Raw genomic sequence first — 21,465 nt, 5'->3', positions numbered from 1 at the left:
ACGCGGGTCAGAAGCGGGAAACCACACGGACGTTTGGTTTTTGTATTTTCTGGACGTCTCACCTGTGAATCATCGCGAACAGATCCTCCGTGGTGCGACTTCTGGTGGGCGACAGAAACACGCCGTCGTCCTCCAACCTGGAGTCGGTTTCACTGGGAGTGGACTCTGTAAACACAACAGAGTCCAGATCCAGGTTGATCCAGGTCAGAGTTCTACAACAACTGGACTTTAAGATTTATTCTTTCTTTCCTCTCGAGTTTTGTTGAGAGTTTATCTTCTATCAAAACATTTGTAAATACTTACACATTTTGTTTATAAAGATAGATTAAGACATTAAGACGAAATGAAAATATATAATATTGCTCCTTTGTTGTTGCTGATTAATACGTTTAATGAATTGCAAATAAATGAATTATTTCAAGACCTTAAAGGTGAAGGTCCAGTTTTTAGACGTGAGAAACTGACGAGACAACATGGCCGACACACGAGGAACAAAACACTCAACGAATAAAATCTACGACATCTTTAAGAACACGTTCACGTCTTTATCTCACTGTCAGACAGACAAGTCTGTAAACCACTCACTCTCCCACACCAAAGTCCATCACACCAGGAGCTGCTGGTCCTCTGCTGCCTCGTGTGGTCACTTTGTGTCACTGAGGTCAATCTGAACAAAGGATTTGAAAAGCCTAACTCGCAAAATCAGACATTAGAACTCAGTGATGGAGGCAGCAGTGGATCAACAACTCCTGTGTGTGTGATGGACTTTGGTGTGGGAGAGTGAGTGGCTTACACCGTCTGACAGTGAGATGAAGGTAAAAGATAAAATCAGGTTTTCACATTTTCAGCAGCAGGGGGCGCTCACAGCACAGTCACTCAAAATCACAACTATCCTGATACATTTATTGAAATTTCAGTATGTATATATATACATATACATGTATATGTATATATACGTATATGTAAATATACATATACATATATATGTATATATATACATATATAAATGTTATTTTAGTGACTCATTAAAGTTCAGGTGAAACTCTTTTTCTTTGATGTTTTTGAAAAAATACCTTGAGTGAAATCGTCTTCTGTCCCCAGCATGGACTCGTCCTTCTCGTCCTTCGAGGAACTTTCAGCAGAGACACCCGACGACTCGCATTCGTCGTCCCTGTTGTCGTCGTCGTCATGGAAACACCTGGCGCTCACGTGCGTCTCCTGTAATGGGCTGTCAGCAGCAGCAGGTGCTTCCACGCTGTCCGATCTCCTCACAGAGCTGAGCAGAGCGGCCGAAGACAAACACACGTGGTCTTCACACGTCTCTGTCCTCGTCTCTCTGCACACGTCTTCTTCCTGACCTGTGGTCACGTCACAAACATCCAGCGGTTCTGACCGCAGCTCGTGCGCCGCCGCGCTCTCTAAGACGGCGTCGTCTCCGTCCTGTTGGTGTCTCGCTGCGTCGTCTTCTGACGGCGACATAAACGTCTCCTCTGACGACGTGTGATGCAGATGTGACGTGGGACATTTTGGCGTTTTGTCCTCGATGGACCGTAGCTGGACTGAGTGAAGCACTGTGGGCGTGATGGTCATGGTGTGGGCGGGGCTAAACGCCTCAGGTTTGGCTGTTACTGCAGGTTTCTGTTTGTTTTGGTGGAGGATCTGGATCTGAGTCCTGTAATCTGAGACCTTGTTGATGCAGTGAAGGACGCTGAGGTCGAGGTGGGAGGGCGGGATCATGGGCAGCTCCAGGTTCCTCTTCGTCGCCGCGTTGGCGTCCCGGTGCAGTGACAGGGAGGGGAGAGACGACTTCCTCTCGGGGACTTTGGGCTTCCTCTTGCGGCCGGTTGGCGACAGCGGGCCGGGGAAGAAGGCGGAGGGGAAGGAGGAGGAGGTGGGGGTTTCTGACTGACTGGAGTAGCCGCTGGACGGGCTGGCGAGGCCGCCCAGCTTCTCCGGTGATGTCAGCCTGAACTCGCCCTCAACTGACGGGAGTGAGGGAGTGGTGGCTCTGGAGCCGGACTGCGACTCGGAGGCCTCCTGCGACCTGACGCACTCGACGACCGTCGTCCCCGTGGCCGTGCTGGAGTTGGACAGGGACCGGTAAGGATCGCTGGACTTGAAGTCGCTCAGCAGCCACAGATCTGCGTAGTCCGACTGGACCACGCCCTCGTCCTTAAAGGAATGAGCGTCTGTGGAGCGGAAAGCGCCAAAGTCCGGCCCGTCCTCCACCCCCCACACCACGAATGGCTCTGAGGAGAAGGAGGAGTTCTCCATGTGACCCGCAGCGCCGGGTAAAACCAGCTGCAGCCTCCTCTCTGTGGACGAGGACGGGAGTTGTTGCCCGCATGAGATCTTTGGCTCCTCGTGGTCGGGGAAGTTTTCCTCGCTGCATATTTTCCTCAGCGATGAGCTCCTCTTCGGCGGTGACGGCTTGGCCTTCGGTTTCCTCAAAGACAGACAGCGTCTGGTCAGAGTCATGTGACCGCTCAGGTCCGACAGGCTGTAGTTATGATTATTATTATACGTGAAGCTCCTGCTCTCTTTCAGGCCGCAGTCGAAGTGCATGGACGTGTAGTAGCCCTCGGTGTCCACAGAGTAATGCGACACCGTGTCTGCTTTCTCTGACGGCGGCTTGTCGGAGAAGCTGCTCTCACACGTGACCATGCTGGTGAAGCTCGGGCAGCCCAGGCTCGGCTCGGGGCTGAAGTCCTGCAAGCGCGGCGGCTCGACGCGGGTGTAGTTCCACTCCTGCTCCAGTGGAGGGCTCACTCCTGCTTCCTCTAAGATGTCCATGGCTGTGGAGGAGAAGGAACCGGTCCGCTGGGTCCTCAGGCCCTGGTAGTGGTCCAGTATGAAGCCGGCGGGGTCGTCGTTGTTGTGGGTGGCGGCGTTCAGGGAGAGCTCCGAGTCGCAGTGGGAGGAGCCGGTGAGGGGTGGAGACGAGGCGGGGGGGAGGGTCTCTGACGTCTGGGAGGGGCAGGTGGAGCTGCTCCCGCTCCAGTTCCCGCTGGAGGACTGGTGGTCGTCCTTGTGGTCCATGTGTCCGGTCAGCGCTGCGGCGGCTGAGACGGAGTGGACGGGGCTGCTGAAGGTGTCGGAGCTGGACGAGATCTCGCACGTCCGCTCCATCCAGATGTGCTCCGGACTGTCAGACAGGTGCTGATACGTCAGACCACTGGCCTGCTCGTCCATGCTCTCCTCCTCCTCGTCCTTCAGAAGTAACGTCCCCGGAGCGGGCAGGAAGTCCTCCTCCTCCTCCTCCTCCTCCTCGTCGCTGTTGTTGCGTCCGCTGTCCAGGATCCTGCTGGCGTCTCGGGGCAGACTCCTGGAGCGCAACTGTGCCTCCAGAGAGGCGGTGAACATGGCGTCGGTGCGCTCCGTCAGGGACGAGATGTTTCCTGCAGAGCGAGAGAGGGAGACGCCTCCCTGGACCCTCTGAGTCCTGATCCTCCTGCGAGACGGCGCCCCTGAGATCAGGAAGTCCTCGGTCTGGCAGCCCGAGTCTCTGGTGCTGAGGTGACAGTCCAGCTCCTCGTTAGAGGGCGTGATGTCTGGACTGGAGTGGACGATCACTGTCCGCTCTCTGGACCCTGGAGACTCGTCAGAGTCTGGAGGAGAAACAACACGACCATGAAAAACGAGCGTCAGAACAAACCGTGAAGCCAACAACCAGCTGTCAATCACACACGTGTCCTCCATCCTCACGACTCTTCATTTACAAACACGTCAGACATTAGATCAATAACACTTTACAATAAGGCTGATCATTTCTGTTCTCACTCAACATTCATCAACCATTTTTAACTTTCCTACTTTATATTAAGTGTCAAAAGAAACATGATAAAGGTCAATTATAAATGTTTAACTATAGTTAAGTAATGCTTATTTTCTACACTTTACACTAAGGGTCACAGGGAGCATTAATAAAGCTAATGTATGCTTAAGTACTGCTTAATAATAGTTAAGTAATGATGATTCTATTCTACATAAAACCTTTATTAAATGTGAACTAAATAAAGAGTTACTTAAGTGTTAATTAACAGTTATTATTGACATTAACAGCAGCTTTAAAGACCATTAAATAATAAATGATTGAATGACTTCATTAACATGAATCACTTAAAATAGTGTTAATTAATGTTGTGGTAAAGTGTTAGCAGGTAGCCGTGGTAACCGCTGACTCAGGTGATCAGGTGTGTGTGTGTGTGTGTGTGTGTGACGTACCCAGATCGTGCTGCAGCTGTCGGGGGACACCGGTGACCGTCCTGCGTCTCCTCAGCTTCCTCCTCCTCTGAAGCAGAGACTGAGAGTGAACGAGTGAACAGCGGACACTGGCATCTCTGTCGAAGACGACGCCTGCAACAGAGACACGAGGAGGACACGTCTGAGGAATCTTTGTCTTACACACACACACACACACACACACACACACACACAGATGAAAAACAAACCTGGAGTGAGTTAAAGTCTCGATAAAAGAGGACGAGGTTCAAGTGTCAGATTAAAGAAAGTAAAGTGAAGAACATTAACGAGAATCCTGCTCTTAGACTTTGTCTCTCTCTGTCTCTCTGTCTGTCTCCGTCTCTAAATGGAATGACTATCATGTGACAGCAGCTCAGGCTTTTCAGCTCCATAGCGATCACTGGACTCTTCTTACAATGTGTGTGTGTGTGTGTGTGTGTGTGTGTCTTTTATTTTATTTTTTTGTCTCTCAGTCCTGGACCAGTCTAGTGTGTGTGTGTGTGTGTGTGTGTGTGTGAACTCCTCTCATTGACATTCATGTCACAGCGTCTCACTCTTTGTGTCAAAGCACGAGAACTTAACACACACACACACACACACACACTGAAGGGGATTCTCCCAACAATGAATGGATTAGTAATCGATCATTAAATGAATCAAACACCTCTTGAGTTTGTGTGATATCAGATGTTCTGTGGAAATCTTTTACTTTGTTGAAATGAAAATAAACTTGAGTGGAAACTCTGGAGCAGCGTGAAGAAGAACCTCTTTGATGAAGTTATACATATGAATACATGAATGATGGTTTACACACAGTCTGTCTGTCTATGTCTCCAAATAAAGAATTCATATGAATGAAGAGCGCTAACAGGGGGACGCTACATTCAGTTAGCAAGAGATGAGAGGATTGATGTGGTTAGCTTAGTCTAAAAAACACCTAAACTAACTAACTAAACTAACTATAACAATTACGCACGTTACTGAAGAGTACTAACATTGCTAACAGGGGGACGCTACATTCAGTTAGCAAGAGATGAGAGGATTGATGTGGTTAGCTTAGTCTAAAAAACACCTAAACTAACTAACTAAACTAACTATAACAATTACTCACAATACTGAAGAGTACTAACAGTGCTAACAGGGGGACGCTACATTCAGTTAGCAAGAGGTGAGAGGATTGATGTGGTTAGCTTAGTCTGAAAAACACCTAAACTAACTAACTAAACTAACTATAACAATTACTCACATTACTGAAGAGTACTAACAGTGCTAACAGGGGGACGCTACATTCAGTTAGCAAGAGGTGAGAGGATTGATGTGGTTAGCTTAGTTTAGCATGAAGACTAGAACATTGGTAAAAGCTGCTAGCTTAGTTTTATCAAAGGTTAAAACAAACACCTAGACTAACTAACTAACTGACCAACCAACAAACTAACTAACCAATTCATTAATTAATTAACTAAATAACTAACTAACTAACTGACTGACTGACTGACTAACTACCCAAACAACGAACTGATTATCTAACTACCTAACCAACCAACTGACTGACCAATCGACCGACTGGCTGACTAACTAGCCAACTAACTAACCGACCAACCGACTAACCAACCAACTACTTAGCATAACAACAACAGGGTGTAGTCATGTGATAAACTGTAGATTTTCTTAAGATAAATAAATAAATAAGAAGATTGAGACGACTAAGTTAAGTATGACCAGTTAGCTTGGTTAGCTTCGCTTAGCTTCCCTCAGCATGGGTGAAAACAATCAGCTAGCCTAGCTACATCAATGAAAATGCAAAGACTAGCTCAAATGCTACGTACTTAGCATGATACAGGGTGTTTGTTGATGTTATATCAACAAAGAAGACATTTTATTTAATTTATCATTTAGGTTTGTTTCCACCTGTTTTGCAATACTTATGCTAAGCTAACTGCTAAGTGCATCTTTAATCCCTGTTGAAGGATGTGGGGCTTCCTGTGAAGTCAGAATAATGAGTTTAACATGAGTTTAAATGAAGATAAAGAGTGAGTTTTCAGTGTTTACCGGTCACATTAATGGGGACGACACACGAGCCGATGACCTGAGACTCGCTCTTCATTCTCTCCTCAGGCGTGGGCAGCGGCAGAGCTTTGGACCAGTTAGTCTGCTTGTCCAGCGTGGACGGGGCGTTAGGGATGGGAAACTTAGACCGGTGACCTAGAGTCACCCCGTCAGTGTCGGGGTCAGAGGGCGTGGCCTGCAACACATGGACATTTGCATGGTTAGTGGGTGTGGTTATTGTTAGGATTAGTGTGCGAGAAGGTGGCAAAACTCAGCTTCAGGGAGGGAAACGTGTAGAGACAGAGCAGAGATTACAGCTGAGGAGCTCAGCTTTTAGTTATGTCGTTAATCTGGAGTTTCTGGACGATAATTTGAGATTAAAAAAACAAAGGCATGCTTCAGAGAAAGAATCAGTCCGTTTCATGCAAAAAACACCAAGAAGAAAATCAGAAAATGCCTTCTTACACTAAGAAGAAATAGGTTTAAAGGGATAGGTTGTGGTTTTATGAGAAGCACTCGCATGTGAGCATGTCGAGCTCATGCTAACTCTAAACTGAAGCATCTGAAACCTGAAAATCCTCTGAGGTGAACACCGAGACGCTGACTGGGAGGAATTATTCACATATATTTGAATTATTATGGAGATCCAAAAATCCAGTGCAGATTAACAATCTGTCTTTGATCTTTCATTCATTTCTTGCATGTGGTTATTACAGCTGAGCTCCTTGTCATATTTCAAATGTTTAACACTTCAAGTGTGTAGTTATTTATCAACATAAATAACTATTTACAAAGTAGAATGAACAAATGAATATTGAGTGCAAATATTTAAATATCAGGTCTGTATGTTGACGTTATATAACCTGTTAAACACACACTTTGGCTTTGTTTTATTTCTTATATGTACTTCTTAAAATCTATTGTATATATTTAATACAAACCTGAAAAAAAACATTATTTATATTTAATGACATCCACATACACACATTATCCAGTATTTTTCTGTGCGTGTTTTTAGGAGCTGCCACGCTGCGCTCTTAGCTACGTAGACCGTGGGGTGGAGGTAATTTTTGGTAGCGAGAGCCAATCAGCTTCCAGTCTCCTACCAAGAAGCGGAGGCTCCGGCCAATCAGTGGCCAGGAAGCTAACCAAGAATTGATGTGGGCGGGTCTTCAGAGTCAGCGACGCTCTGCTTGATGGAAAAGTTTTGCTGGACTTTGGAACATTTTCGAAGTAAGTCAGTATTTATTTTTTAGGAATTCTTATTAGAATTGAATTGGTTACTGTTACTACATATATGTTTCAGTAATGACACTGTACTGTTACTGTACAGTGACTGGTCCGTCCCCCAGTGTTCCCTCTTTTAGCTAATGCTAATGCGAGTTTGTCACTAACCCTTGTGCTACGTTAACGTGAGGACAATACAGCGTTCACACACATGTGTTTGTTGTTCGTGACATTAGTGGGTCTGATCGTGAACGTTACCAACATGTCACATGTTAACAACAAGTTCCGACTCCGTTTCCAAACTTAATTCATTCATTTTAAGCGATGCTCATGTGTTCGAACGTTAGCCGGTTCTCATGCAACTTTATAACTCTATTATTAAATCGTGTTATATTTCTTTTATTGAACCTGCCCAGCACATTATCAAACAACAAGAAGTAGTTCTGCCTTCATCAGCTGCACTTTTGAAGTGATGTTTATGAGGATTTATGTACAGTATGTTTTTTTGCTTACTTTTCACAGTGTTTTAAATTGTTAGAAACAAACCATGGTATTAAAACTACATCACATGTGATAAAGAATATTTCCGGTTAGTAATATGACAGAGTGTATTTATGCATTATTACAGTTTTACAGTTTGTTTATTTCTGTTAAACTGTAACTTTATTACAGGTTATTTATATATTGTTTGTTGTGATATTACAGTTTATTTCACTTATTTCTGTTGAACCATTTGGTTTTATAGTTATATTACAGTTTGTTTTTCCCCTAATTTGTGTGTGCTGGATTTTTTTGTTATGCCTTTCGATTGTTGTAAGTTTATTTTTATTTCTGCCTATATTTACTTTTGTTTTGTTTTTGTTGTTATGCTGCATTTGTTATTATTGTCTTAATGACATCAGAAAGTATAAAACACGTTACTAGTCCTCTCTTTTTGTCAGTTTAGTTTTCAGTTGAGGTATCACCACTGTTCACCTTGAGAAAAAACATCTACATCTTTTATTCTACACAAGACTCATATTATCAAGAATTTCACTATGTGGATATTTGTAATATTCGTTGCCTGGTGATGCTCAGTTCGACTGAACGAACACTTTCCTCTGTCACTGAAGTACTCACCTCGTCCGCTGCTCTGCTACAGAGTTGTTTAAAATATAAATAATATTTAAATTTTAAACATTCACATATAATATAAAAATCATTATATGATAATGATGGTTTTTATCGAGGCAAAATGAGAGACGCTTCACGCATTTACACATAATCCTTTAGCTAATTTAGTATGTGTTACCAAAAAATAAGTTTCTATTGAAGCCAATAAGAGACTATATAGGTCTCGAGGTTCACTGTGTTTCAGTCATGGTGTCAGTTTCAGTCACCCTGTAAACATGACTTTCTTTTTTATTATTTTTAAAGTTGGTTTGAGTTGACAAATATTGTTAATTCATAATTAGACTTCAGATTCTCGCATTTTTAAAACATTTTTCCTTGAACATTTTACGGAGGGTTTTTTTTTCATCTCGCAAGCTCCGGTGGCTGATGGGTAATATATGCAAATGAGCTTTAAAAACCATCAGGCAGTCCGGTTAGGAAACGCAGAAGAAAAAGAACCAAGCAGGCTCGAATTTCCATCGGTTACTGAGCAGAGGCGGCAGAACCAGCTTCACAAGCCGCGATACTGTCGGTACCAGCGGCACCAGCGGTACCGGTAGCGCTAGCGGCGGGACGAGAGCTAGCGTGACGTCACCGCTAGCACCGCTTTAGCTTTGGCGATCACCGGCGTCTGTTTCCAGGTTCGTGTTCGAGCACAGCCTCAACTCTGTCTCCTTCTGTCCGATGACATCACCAATACAGTCCACAGAGAGTCACTTTAGGACCAACACGGTCCACAGAGAGTCACTTTAGGACCAACACAGTCCACAGAGAGTCACTTTAGGACCAACACAGTCCACAGAGAGTCACTTTAGGACCAACACAGTGAGTCACCTTAGGACCAACACAGTCCACAGAGAGTCACTTTAGGACCAACACAGTCCACAGAGAGTCACTTTAGGACCAACACAGTCCACAGACAGTCACTTTAGGACCAACACAGTCCACAGAGAGTCACCTTAGGACCAACACAGTCCACAGAGAGTCACCTTAGGACCAACACAGTCCACAGAGAGTCACTTTAGGACCAACACAGTCCACAGAGAGTCACTTTAGGACCAGCACAGTCCACAGACAGTCACTTTAGGACCAACACAGTCCACAGACAGTCACTTTAGGACCAACACAGTCCACAGAGAGTCACTTTAGGACCGCGTCGAGTTTAAACGGAGAGAAATTAATACATGACTGTCTTATCTTTTGTATTATTACTGAAAACATAACACATTTTAACCACTCCAGAAAAGGATCAACTAACAAAATCTACCTTATCTTAAGTCTGATATTTTAATAATATGTTAATGTTGCCTTGTCCAACTGGGAACAGCTCCCACACCAAACCCCACAGAGAGAACATCACACACACACACACAGGAGCTGTTGATCCACTGCTGCCTCCATCACTAAGTTCAAATGTGATGTTTTGCCAATTCGGTGATTGAAAACCTATGTTCAGATTGACCTCAGTGACACAAAGTGACCACACGAGGCAGCAGAGGACCAGCAGCTCCTGTGTCCCTGTGAGCTAAAAACACAGATTTTCTCTGTGGACTTTGGTGTAGGAGAGTGAGTGGTTTACAAACTTCAAAAGTCCGTCTGACAGTGAAGATAAAGACGTGAACATGTTCTTAAGACTGAGTTCTTTGTTAAGTGGCTAAAATCTGTTTTTTTATGGGTTTAAGTGCTTGAAGCTCTGCATTTAAAAGCTTTGTGAATCTGACTGTAACCAAACTGGCAACAAGTCACAAAGAGAAGTGTGCGACAAACTGTAGAACAACACATGTTCAACACGGACTGTCTGTTTTTACCCAGCAGCCACTGCACAGGACAGAAATGTGACAACAAGTCATTTCCAGTCACAACACTGGCTTCTCTGGAAACTCTGAGCTCATGCTCCGTCAGTCTTTGGCACACACACACACACACGCACACACACACACGCACACGCACACACACAGACACACACGCACACACACACACACACAGACACACACCCTTCACCGCAGCAGCAGCAGCAGTGTCTGCAGGACGTCCATGACTCTTTTATTTTGACACTATTTTTACTCCTCCCCTCACTATCGATACACTATCGCTCACCCTCTCACGCATGAATGGATGAAGTCTACTGAACTCTTACCTTGAGATTCCCACACAGACGCACACGTGAAAGTGGCCAAGGTTCTCAGGCTGAAGTGGTTCCCACCTCCACTACCCTACGACCTCCCGCCCCCCATTAAAGAGCAGCTCTGGAGCTTTTGTGCTCTGTGTTCTCTGCAGACCAATGAGACCCTGACAACACAAAAGAAACCAGTTTCCAAGGAAACTTCTACCAACTCATAGAAAAAGAAGGGAGACCTTTACAGCTGATTTGTTTGGAGGACAGAGAGGCTGCTTTAAGGGGGAAGAAGGAGTGGAGGACGGAGACGAGGACGGACAGTGAAGAGGAGGACGAGTGGACACAGAGGAGAAGGAGTGGTGCTTCTGTCTTTCACTCACAGCAGGAAAAATGAAAAAAAACTAAACGTGATATATTTGTTGAAACCACAGCACAGAGGAATCAAGCTTCCTGAGGTGGACCCTGTCATTAAAGCCAACTGCTGCTGCTGCTGCTGCTGCTACTGCTGCTGTTACTGCTGCTACTGCTACTGCTGCTGCTACTACTGCTGCTGCTGCTACTGCTACTGCTGCTGTTACTGCTGCTGCTGCTGCTACTGCTACTGCTGCTGCTACTGCTGCTGTTACTGCTGCTGCTGCTACTGCTACTGCTGCTGTTACTGCTGCTGCTGCTGCTGCTGCTACTGCTGCTGCTGTTACTGCTGCTGCTGCTACTGCTGCTGCTGCTGCTGTTACTGCTGCTGTTACTGCTGCTGCTGCTGCTACTGCTACTGCTGCTGCTACTGCTGCTGTTACTGCTGCTGCTGCTGCTACTGCTACTGCTGCTGCTACTGCTGCTGTTACTGCTGCTGCTGCTACTGCTACTGCTGCTGTTACTGCTGCTGCTGCTGCTGCTGCTACTGCTGCTGCTGTTACTGCTGCTGCTGCTACTGCTGCTGCTGCTGCTGTTACTGCTGCTGTTACTGCTGCTGCTGCTGCTACTGCTACTGCTGCTGCTACTGCTGCTGTTACTGCTGCTGCTGCTACTGCTACTGCTGCTGTTACTGCTGCTGCTGCTGCTGCTGCTACTGCTGCTGCTGCTGCTACTGCTGCTGCTGCTGCTGTTACTGCTGCTGTTACTGCTGCTGCTGCTGCTACTGCTACTGCTGCTGCTACTGCTGCTGTTACTGCTGCTGCTGCTACTGCTACTGCTGCTGTTACTGCTGCTGCTGCTGCTGCTGCTACTGCTGCTGCTGCTACTGCTGCTGCTGCTGCTGTTACTGCTGCTGTTACTGCTGCTGCTGCTGCGGTCCTCACACACTCATTACACTCATACATGCCAGGCCACAGACACAGAATGAAATCAAAAAATCAAAAACAAACAAACAAACTCCAAACACAAGAACAAGACAATGGAGAGGCGGAGCTATGACATCATCGCTTTCCCAAAGTAGTGATTTGGTTCTCGACACGAAAACACAAGGATGGCGTTTTGAGATTTTGTGTGAGTGGATGAAATGTGACTGAAACCTGAACTTTAACTCAGTTTCACAGCAAACTTGGCGGAGTCAGTGGGCGGAGCTCGAGTGAAGCCCTGGGGCCCGTTTGAGAAAGCAGGTTTAGTGAAAACTCTGAGTTAGTGAACCCTGAAATGAGGGAAACTCTGGTTTTTCGGTTTCACAAAGCCAGTTCAGCTTAACTCTGAGTCTGTTACCCTGGCAACAGACTCTTGGAGGCTGTGCTCTTTGTTTACCCGTTGCCATGGTGAATCATAGTATCAGAGCTCCATTGATGGCTTTATTCATTCCCAACGCACACGCTTAACTCAGAGATGATTGAACTGATGCTGATCAGCTGTTCTGAAACACACAACTCAGAGTTTGTTGAACCTGCTTTCTGAAACGGGCCCTGCTGTGAGTGACATGCACGACAGAGACGGTTTGTTATGATCATTAGAAGAAGTCAAACCAACAAGAGCAGGTGAGGAGGAAGAGCAGGTGAGGAGGAGGAGGAGGAGGAGCTGTGAGTTGTACCTTTCTGCTCCAGGGAGATAAGCGACAACATTCGGTGGGGGAGGAGGAGCGTGTGGATTCAAACTGAATTACAGGACAATAAAAAAAATCAAACATGAAGGTTTTTAACATGAATACATGAACTCAGGAGGTGAACTGTGACATGAATGTGGGGAAAATCAAACACTTCCTTAGCAACTGTTGCTACGTGTGTGATGACAGGTAACAATAAGAACACTGCTGCTGTCACATGAAACTTCATGAAACAACATCAATAACAGAAAACCCTCTCTGTGCACTGATGTGTGTGTGTGTGTGTGTGTGTGCCCTTTATTTATCAACATTAAATCAATTAAAAAACAAACATTATCAAAGTAAGTCACATATTTAAAGACATTTTGATGTGAATACTGTGAAGGATTCAAAGTTAAAAAACAGAAACAAAATCATAATTCAACATCTGAGTGACGCTCTTTTCAGACTTGGTTATAAAGGTGAAAACAAAAAAAACAAAAAAAAGAACAAAATCTACATCAGTTTGAACACGTTCACGTCTTTATGTCACGGTTAGAACAGGAAAGTGAAGTCTGTAAATCACTCACTCTCACACACCAAAGTGAAAATCAGTGATTTTAACGTCACACACACAGGAGTTGTTGATCCGCTGCTGCCTCCATCACTAACTTCTAATGTCTTATTTTGTCAATTTGGAATTTGAAAACATTTGTTCAGATTGACCTCAGTGACACAAAGTGACCACACGAGGCAGCAGAGGACCAGCAGCTCCTGTGTCCCCGTGAGCTAAAATCACTGATTTTCTCTCTGGACTTTGGTGTGTGAGAGTGAGTGGTTTACAGACTTCACGTTCCTGTCTAACAGTGACATAAAGACGTGAACATGTTCACACTGACATAGATTTTATTATCCCAGTCTTTTGTTCAGAGGCTAAAATCAGTTTTATTCTGGTGTCCTCACTCACATTCCAGTTGAAACTTCCACAACTGGAACACACACACACACACACACACACACACACACACACGATGAACACATCCACACACAAAGTCCCTGAACTATCCCATAACCTCTGTCCTCAGAGATCTTATCATAAATGGACAGCAGTAACTTTTGAGTTCACACATGACCTCACCGTGGTTAAACCCGTGGCTCTGAGGTGAGGAGAAGGGTACAGGGGCATCGGCGGCACGGCCGAGATGGAGATGGTCACTCTGTGCTCGCTGCTGCCTGATCGTCCTCTCTGTTGATCTGCAGCAAACACACAAACACATGCTGTGTGTCACTTCATCTCACACACACACACACACACACACACACGCACACACACACTCACACACTCACACACTCACACACACAATCACACTCACACACACACAAATACACACACACACACACAAACACATGCTGTGTGTCACTTCATCTCACACACACACACACACTCACACACACACACACACACTCACACACGCACAAATACACACACACACACACAAACACATGATGGGTCACTTCATCTCACACAAACACACATACACACACTCACACACACAAACTCACACACACAAATACACACAAACACACGCACGCACACAAACACACACTCACACACACACAAACACATGCTGTGTCACTTAATCTCACACACACTCACACACACAAACTCACACACACACAAATACACACAAACACGCACACACACAAACACACACTCACACACACACAAATACACACACACACACGCAAACACATGCTGTGTCACTTCATCTCACACACACAAACACACACACACACAAACACACACTCACACACACACAAACACATGCTGTGTGTCACTTCATCACACACACACAAACACACACATGCTGTGTCACTTCATCACACACACACACACACAGACACACACACACACACACACAAACACATGCTGTGTGTCACTTCATCTCACACACACACACTCATCACACACATAAACACACACACATGCCCCGCTTGTCCAGGATGCAGCTGCACAATGAGGCCACTAGAGGGCAGCATGACACCAGAGTGAGTGTGGGGGTGGAGGGAGGAGGGAATGGTTTTTTTGCTTCATAAAACAAAGAAATCATTTTGACATTTGAGAACATTTCGACGATATCACTATGAGATCACTATGAGAGTTATTCTGAAGCTTCAAAGACAGTTTAATTCAAGAAAATCAACATGAGCAACAACTCATTGATTATTAATAAATTATTCATTAAGTTTTCAGTCTTTAAAAACATGATTTTTCAGCTTCTTAAAAGTGAATATTTTCTGGTTTCTTTGCCCCATAAAAACAAAGAAATCATTCAAACTTAATCTTTTTTTTGTTTGTGGACAAAAACAATTGTCATTTCTACATTTGACAAACACTGACGGTGACTTTCCTGCCAACATGTCATGTGACATCCACAGATGCTCAACATACACAGGTTTCTATCAGCTGTGAGTGTGAGAGTGAGACAGACAGAGAGAGAGTGAGACACATTTAAATGTTCTTAAAAAAGAGAGTGACACAGACAGAGAGAGAGTGAGACAGACAGAGAGAGAGTGAGACAGAGAGTGAGTGTGAACTGTCACATTTATATGTTCTTAAGAAAGAGAGAGTGAGACAGACAGACAGACAGACAGAGAGAGAGAGCGAGTGAGTGTGAACTGTCACATATGTTTTTAAGAAAGAGAGTGAGACAGAGACAGACAGACAGAGAGAGTGAGAGAGACAGACAGACAGACAGACAGAGCTGGGCTGACCTCGGTGCAGCATCCACAGGTTGAGCTCGGCTCGTCTGTGGAGCTCGTCCACACATGCTGGTCTGGTGGACGGGTGGAGGACGTTCCTCTGCTGATGCCACGGCGCTCGGTGATGTGTCGTCAGTTTACTCTCCACGTCCAGGTTTGACACCGCTGTGGAAGGAAAACAGAGCAGGTCAGATTAAACCAGATTGAACCAGATTAAACCTTTGTTTTAGAACACAGGTCAGCTCACTGGAGAATGTGAGGGACGTCTTTTTGTCCACAGTCCAGTGTTTTGACCTTTTTACCCTTTTTCAGAATGTTGACTTCAATCTCAGAAGTCTAAGAAAATGTTGACTTTATTCTCAGAATTCCACTGTAATCACAAATAACTCAAAATAATCTCAGAATTCCAATGTTTTTCCTAAAATTTCTGCTCAACGCTCACAATTCTGACTTTTAACCTCAGATTCTTGACTTTTTTTCAGATTTCTGAGTAAAGAAAAATATTTTCAGGGAAAAAGTCTGAATTATGAGATTAAAGTTATAATTCTGACATTTTCTAAGATTTTTTGCCCGAGAATTCCAACTTTTAACCTCAGACTCTCAGACCTCTGAAGAAAAAATGCCTGAATTATGAGATGAAAGTGTTTATTCTTAGAAAAAGCCAAAAACAAGAGAATTTTGACATTTTTTCCCCTCAGAAAACTTCAAACTTGCATGAGGCCTTGATCCTCTTCCACAGTGGTGTGTGTGTGTGTGTGTGTGTGTGTGTGGATCTTGTTATCATGTGAGATAAAGCACTTAATCTGCAGGAAAAGTTCTACATGAATACAGATTGACTGTCACATTTTCACATGTAACTTTCAGCTGCTCGTGTTCTGCTCAGCGAACCTTTAAATTTCCACTCTGACATATTTGTGGTTTTCCAGCGGCTAACGTTATTAAGGTGAAGCGTGCAGACTCAGAAAAATGCAGCTAATGGTCTTTCCAGTTTGGCGACAGTGCGGCTCAGAGTCTGAAATACTCTGGGATCAGGAAGAAAAAGAGGGATTTCTAATCCCAGCTGTGAATCAGAGGGAAACTCTGGGAAAAGGAGAGGTGAGGTCATCAGATTATCATCAGATTACCTGTTTACTAATGCTATTAGCTGCAGCTTCACACACCAGTTACACATCACACACATTCTGATGCTGAAAAGAAGAAAAGGAAACTTTAACATTTATTCTCCCACTTGTTTCCCACATGAATGGAGGATTTTGAATTTTTATTGTTTATTTCTGACGAAAAAAATGATTTTATCCACTTCATAAAAAACTGGGCGAATAAAATCTACGTCAGTTTAAGTCTACAATATCTTAAACTGAGTGAGTGTGTGTGTGTGTGTGGGAGAGTGAGCGGTTCGTAGACTTTTATTAGTTGGCGACACACGTTTGTTCCAAACTAATGTTTAGCTAATTCATAGATTTATAGCTCGAAAATCAGAACCGACTCACATTCTTCTTCTTCATCTGAGACCTTGTTGTGAAGACATGAAATACCAACAGTATGTGAGGGTTAATGGAGCAGAGCTGATTTTGATTGAGAGGAACTCATAAATTTAAATATTCTTTACTGCTCTGCTGTATTTTGTATACATCTGCATTTACTGTAACTCTCGTTTACTGTGAGGCATATTATTCACCATCCATCATTCCTGCGACCACACGGTTGATCTACGATGCTTATCTGATGAGTGTTGATGTCAAATGTGTTTGTAAGCCCCGCCCCTCTCCCCTCCTCTCCCCGCCTCCCTGTTGAGATATGAACTGTTGGCCCGGCTGTGACACCCTCAAGGTCTCCAGAACATGAAGAACCATCTGACAGCAACAACTAGGACACACACACACACACACACACACATCTCTCTCTGAAACATAGCAGTACTTCACTCAGTCAAATCTGTTCACTCTTCAGTGAAATGAGTGAGTGAATCATCAGTGCCTGAAGAGAAGAAAGTCCATTTGTGGAGGAAACAGTGGTCAAAGGAGACATATTATACCCTATTTCCTAAGTTAAAATAGTTCCCTGGTGTCCTAATGAACATGTCAGTGACATGCTTTGGTCAAAATACCATAAGGATGAAGCACCATAGCAGTTCAATAACCCTGCTAAACCCGCCCCTTTCAGAATGCTCTGTTTTGTGCATGGTCCCTTTACATGCAAATGAGACACAGGCAAACACACACCCACTTCTTCCAGGGGGTTTCTGATTTGTCCTTTTTACTGCGCTCACTCGCTCAGCTCCTGTTCCCTCTGCTCCATTCCTCTCCCCCTCCCTCCACTAGTTCTCTGACAATATCAACATGGCAGCGAGAGTGTCGTCACAGGAAGAGACGTCCGACACAAGGATCAAGCCGAACACTGACCAACTGTAAATCAGTTAAAAACACTTAGGGACAGCACCACTGATCGCTGTATGTGACTGTATCAGACTGAGTCTGTGCTCCGGTCATGGAGGACGTACTGAACAAATACTTTTAATTAGGACGTGTCAGAATGGTCAGTTATGACCTCTATGTGACCTTTTCTTAACAATGTGTGTGTTTGTACGTCGGTGAAATACGGTCGCTGACTAAATACGGCGACCGCTGGCCGCAGTCTGATGTGAAGTGGTGCGAACACACGAACACACGTTTGCTGACTTTATCCGGAACATTAGCTTCATATATAAAATCCTCTGAGGTTGGAAGTTTGTGTAAAACACTGTGCTCCACTGTGCAGCCACCAACAGCACACTTGTCCCTCCACGTTGACATGATACCGCTCTTCCTCCCTCGTCTGCACTCTCGCAGGGACAAGGTGGAGCTAAGGTGGAGCTAAGGTGGAGCTAAGGTGGAGCTAAGGTGGAGCTCTCCGAGTAAACTTACTGGTGGGCGGTAACATTTGCGGTGAAATGCGCATGCTGCCGTCATAAGTGCAGGGAATTCAACATGGCGTGTTTTATCGCCTATACTTACACTAAGGGGGACCATGAAAACATGACTGAGTATTCTTTTTCCACACTTTGGCGACTGGTAGGGCCTCCAGAGTCCCAAATATAAGTATTGAAATGATTAAAAAGTTGATTTTGCATAATATGTCCCCTAAGTAAAATACTTATAACATAAGAAGCTATTAATGTTAATTCCTTAATGTGATATTGAAGATCTTTTAGTTTAATAAGTTCAGGAAAAATTGGTTTACACACAATGTTTCAGTGTTTTTTTTATCATGAGTATCATCCTCTATGCAGATGACACACTCCTCTTCACAATGATTCTCCAATAATTCACTCTTTCAGAAACAACTCCTGAAGAAGAATCAAGTGCGTTCCTTTGTTTTTACATGTGGGACAGTGTCTTTTATTATCTACGAATGATTTACTCTTGCAAATGTTTGCATGATTGTTTGAATCAAACTTATTTTCCCACATCATTAATATGAGGTTGAGAAAGAGACGACACATGGGAAGGAAGATGTGTCCCAAGATGTGTCGTTTCTGTTCTTTAACAGGAAACTTTCCCTTTCTCTGTCTTTCTTTTGTCATTTTTATTTTTTTTTAGATTTGCTCTACTTTTGCAAGTTAAAATAGTTTTTCAAATGTTTACATCAAAATAAATAAAGTTCTTTGTCCTTCTTTTCTCTCTCCCTCTTTTTTATATGCTTTTTTTTTAGAACGGTTGGGTTTTAAATGGGTTTTCAGAGTCCAGTTTTAGACTTTTATTTCAAGAACAGAAGCTTCTCCGTCCACATTATGAACTCATCGTCATCTCCGATTAACATTGTGGTGTACCTCAAGGGTCAATCATAGGCCCACTTCTATTCCATAACAGATTTCAAGCACATCAGTTAATAAGCACATGTCCTAGTGCTGTTGTGCAGACAAGAGGGTTTTAAATAACCTCCTTTAATTAAAATACTTAATAATTTCACACATTTTTCCTTTCATTTTTAAGTTATTCTCTGTCTTTCTTACACATTTTTTTTAATTTTTTTTTTTTACCAGGAATCACCCTGTGAACTTTCCTGGAAAGGTGAAAACACACCATCTATTATCTTTGCCCCTGACACAGCCTATCAATCTCTCCTCCTCCTCCGCTTCATCTGCAGGAGGATCATCCCCCAATAACCTCAACACTGTCAGCGCTGCCAGCCACGCTGCAGGCCAGGAGGAGGAGGAAGGGATGAAAGGATGAATGCTCAGACTGCCTCTGCCTTGTAATTTACAGAGTATTGGCCCAGACAGGAGCCAAACCCCCGTACACCCACACCCACACTCACACTCTCACACACCTACAATTTGCTCGTGGTCTGGGAAAACATAGCCACACATGTCAGTCATCGGCTCACACTCAAGATAAGAAAATGTGTGTCAGGATTGTGTTTTTGAAGAAAATGTGGAGATGTGGCTGTTTTCAGTGAGCACAGAACTTTCTGACTGCACAGACTGGGTTTCATATCACAGCATTTCACACTGGGACCAGGTTTGAGTGGTCGTATGAGGTATTGCCACATAGTGATTTTAATAGCTTTTAGAATATGTTGACGTCTTTATCTCACCATAAAACAGCCCTTTCTGACAGGAAACTGAAGTTTGTAAACCACTCACTCGCCCACACCAAAGTGCATAGAGAAAATCAATGGTTTTAGCTCACGGGGACGCAGGAGCTGCTGGTCCTCTGCTGCCTCGTGTGGTCACTGTGTGTCACTGAAGTTGATCAGAGCGAAGGATTTTAATCATCGATTTTACAAGATAGGACATTAGAACTTAGTGATGGAGCGTGTGTGATGATAAAATCACTGATTTTCTCTGTGGACTTTGGTGTGGGAGAGTGAGTGAGTCTGACAGTGAGAATAAGACGTGAACATGTTAAGTTAACAGTGTGTGGCACACAATGTTAACTTAACTGAGAGGTTGACACTAGTTCTCAGCAGCAGGGGGCGCTCACAGCTCAGTCAGCATGGAAAAACAGAAGTCTTCTTCTCTGTAATGTAAAATAAACATGTGATGACATCAGAGTTATACGTGCAGCTCTGGTGACTGATACACCACCTTCTGGATGTAAACGTGAGACAACACCCTCGAGCCATGACAGACTTCAGCTGTCCCTGTGTCCTGTGTCCTTCATGTCCTCACAGCAACGTCCACTGCCACACTGCCTGACCTACAACTCCAGGGGAACATCTGCTCACACTCCTCCTCCTCCTCCTCCTCCTCCTCCTCCCCCAGTGTCACCTTCCCTTTCCCCAGTCAGTGCTGGGTACAGATGGTCAACAACCACTGGGCTCTGACTGTGACTGGACTAATCTGTTTATGGTGTGAGTGTTAATCCAGACTAACACTGGGTCCACGCTGACCCCCTGACCCACAGCAGAGGAACTCACTCATTAAAGCTGAGTGCAAATGTTTTTAAAAAAACATTTAATCCAGGGTTCCCACACGTTTGAAAAATTCAAGGACTTTCCAGGACCAATTCCCTCAAATTCAAGGACAGAATGTGCTGACACAGTTTAAGATGTGAGCGTCTTTGTCCATGATGGCGTCCACTTTTATTGATCCTGGACGAGTGAATGTCCTCGGGATCTTTGCAATTGTTTTGGTGAGACAGAGATCTTGGAATTTCCATTTCCCTGGACGACACAGTAGAAAAGTATTTTCCTACCACTAGAGCTCAGGTACAACTGGGGGTACACGTACCACAGTTTGGGAACCGTGGCACAAGACAACACATAAATCCGACAAAGATCGTCTCCTGCAACTTTTTAAAATTATTTTTAGATTAGAGACATGCTAACATGCTAACAGGAGAACATGTGACGCGTCTTTTTTCACACAAACAACCAAACGAATTTCTGCAAACGGCGATAAATAACAGCTACTCACGCGACTCGACGGGAAAAC

At 44.3% G+C, this 21,465-nt stretch overlaps 1 protein-coding gene across 2 annotated transcripts in view; it reads right to left on the bottom strand.

Moving 5' to 3' along the window:
• nhsa (Nance-Horan syndrome a (congenital cataracts and dental anomalies)) overlaps nucleotides 1–21,465 on the bottom strand; it is a 66,735-nt gene that overhangs the window by 3,792 nt on the left and 41,478 nt on the right. The window contains exons 2-8 of one of the 2 annotated variants that reach the window (XM_058638186.1): nucleotides 15,561–15,713; nucleotides 13,924–14,039; nucleotides 12,795–12,857; nucleotides 6,292–6,484; nucleotides 4,225–4,356; nucleotides 1,074–3,608; nucleotides 63–165 (exon numbers count right to left, since the gene is read on the bottom strand). In XM_058638186.1, the coding sequence (XP_058494169.1) occupies nucleotides 63–165; nucleotides 1,074–3,608; nucleotides 4,225–4,356; nucleotides 6,292–6,484; nucleotides 12,795–12,857; nucleotides 13,924–14,039; nucleotides 15,561–15,713 (3,295 nt within the window). The remainder of the gene's footprint in view (nucleotides 1–62; nucleotides 166–1,073; nucleotides 3,609–4,224; nucleotides 4,357–6,291; nucleotides 6,485–12,794; nucleotides 12,858–13,923; nucleotides 14,040–15,560; nucleotides 15,714–21,465) is intronic. The other variant, XM_058638187.1, reaches the window with a different exon arrangement.

Source organism: Solea solea, chromosome 9 (genome assembly GCF_958295425.1).
Source record: "Solea solea chromosome 9, fSolSol10.1, whole genome shotgun sequence".
Classification (NCBI taxonomy): domain Eukaryota; kingdom Metazoa; phylum Chordata; class Actinopteri; order Pleuronectiformes; family Soleidae; genus Solea; species Solea solea.
Note: the sequence above shows the minus strand (reverse complement) of the source record. Positions and strands in the feature narration are given on the sequence as shown.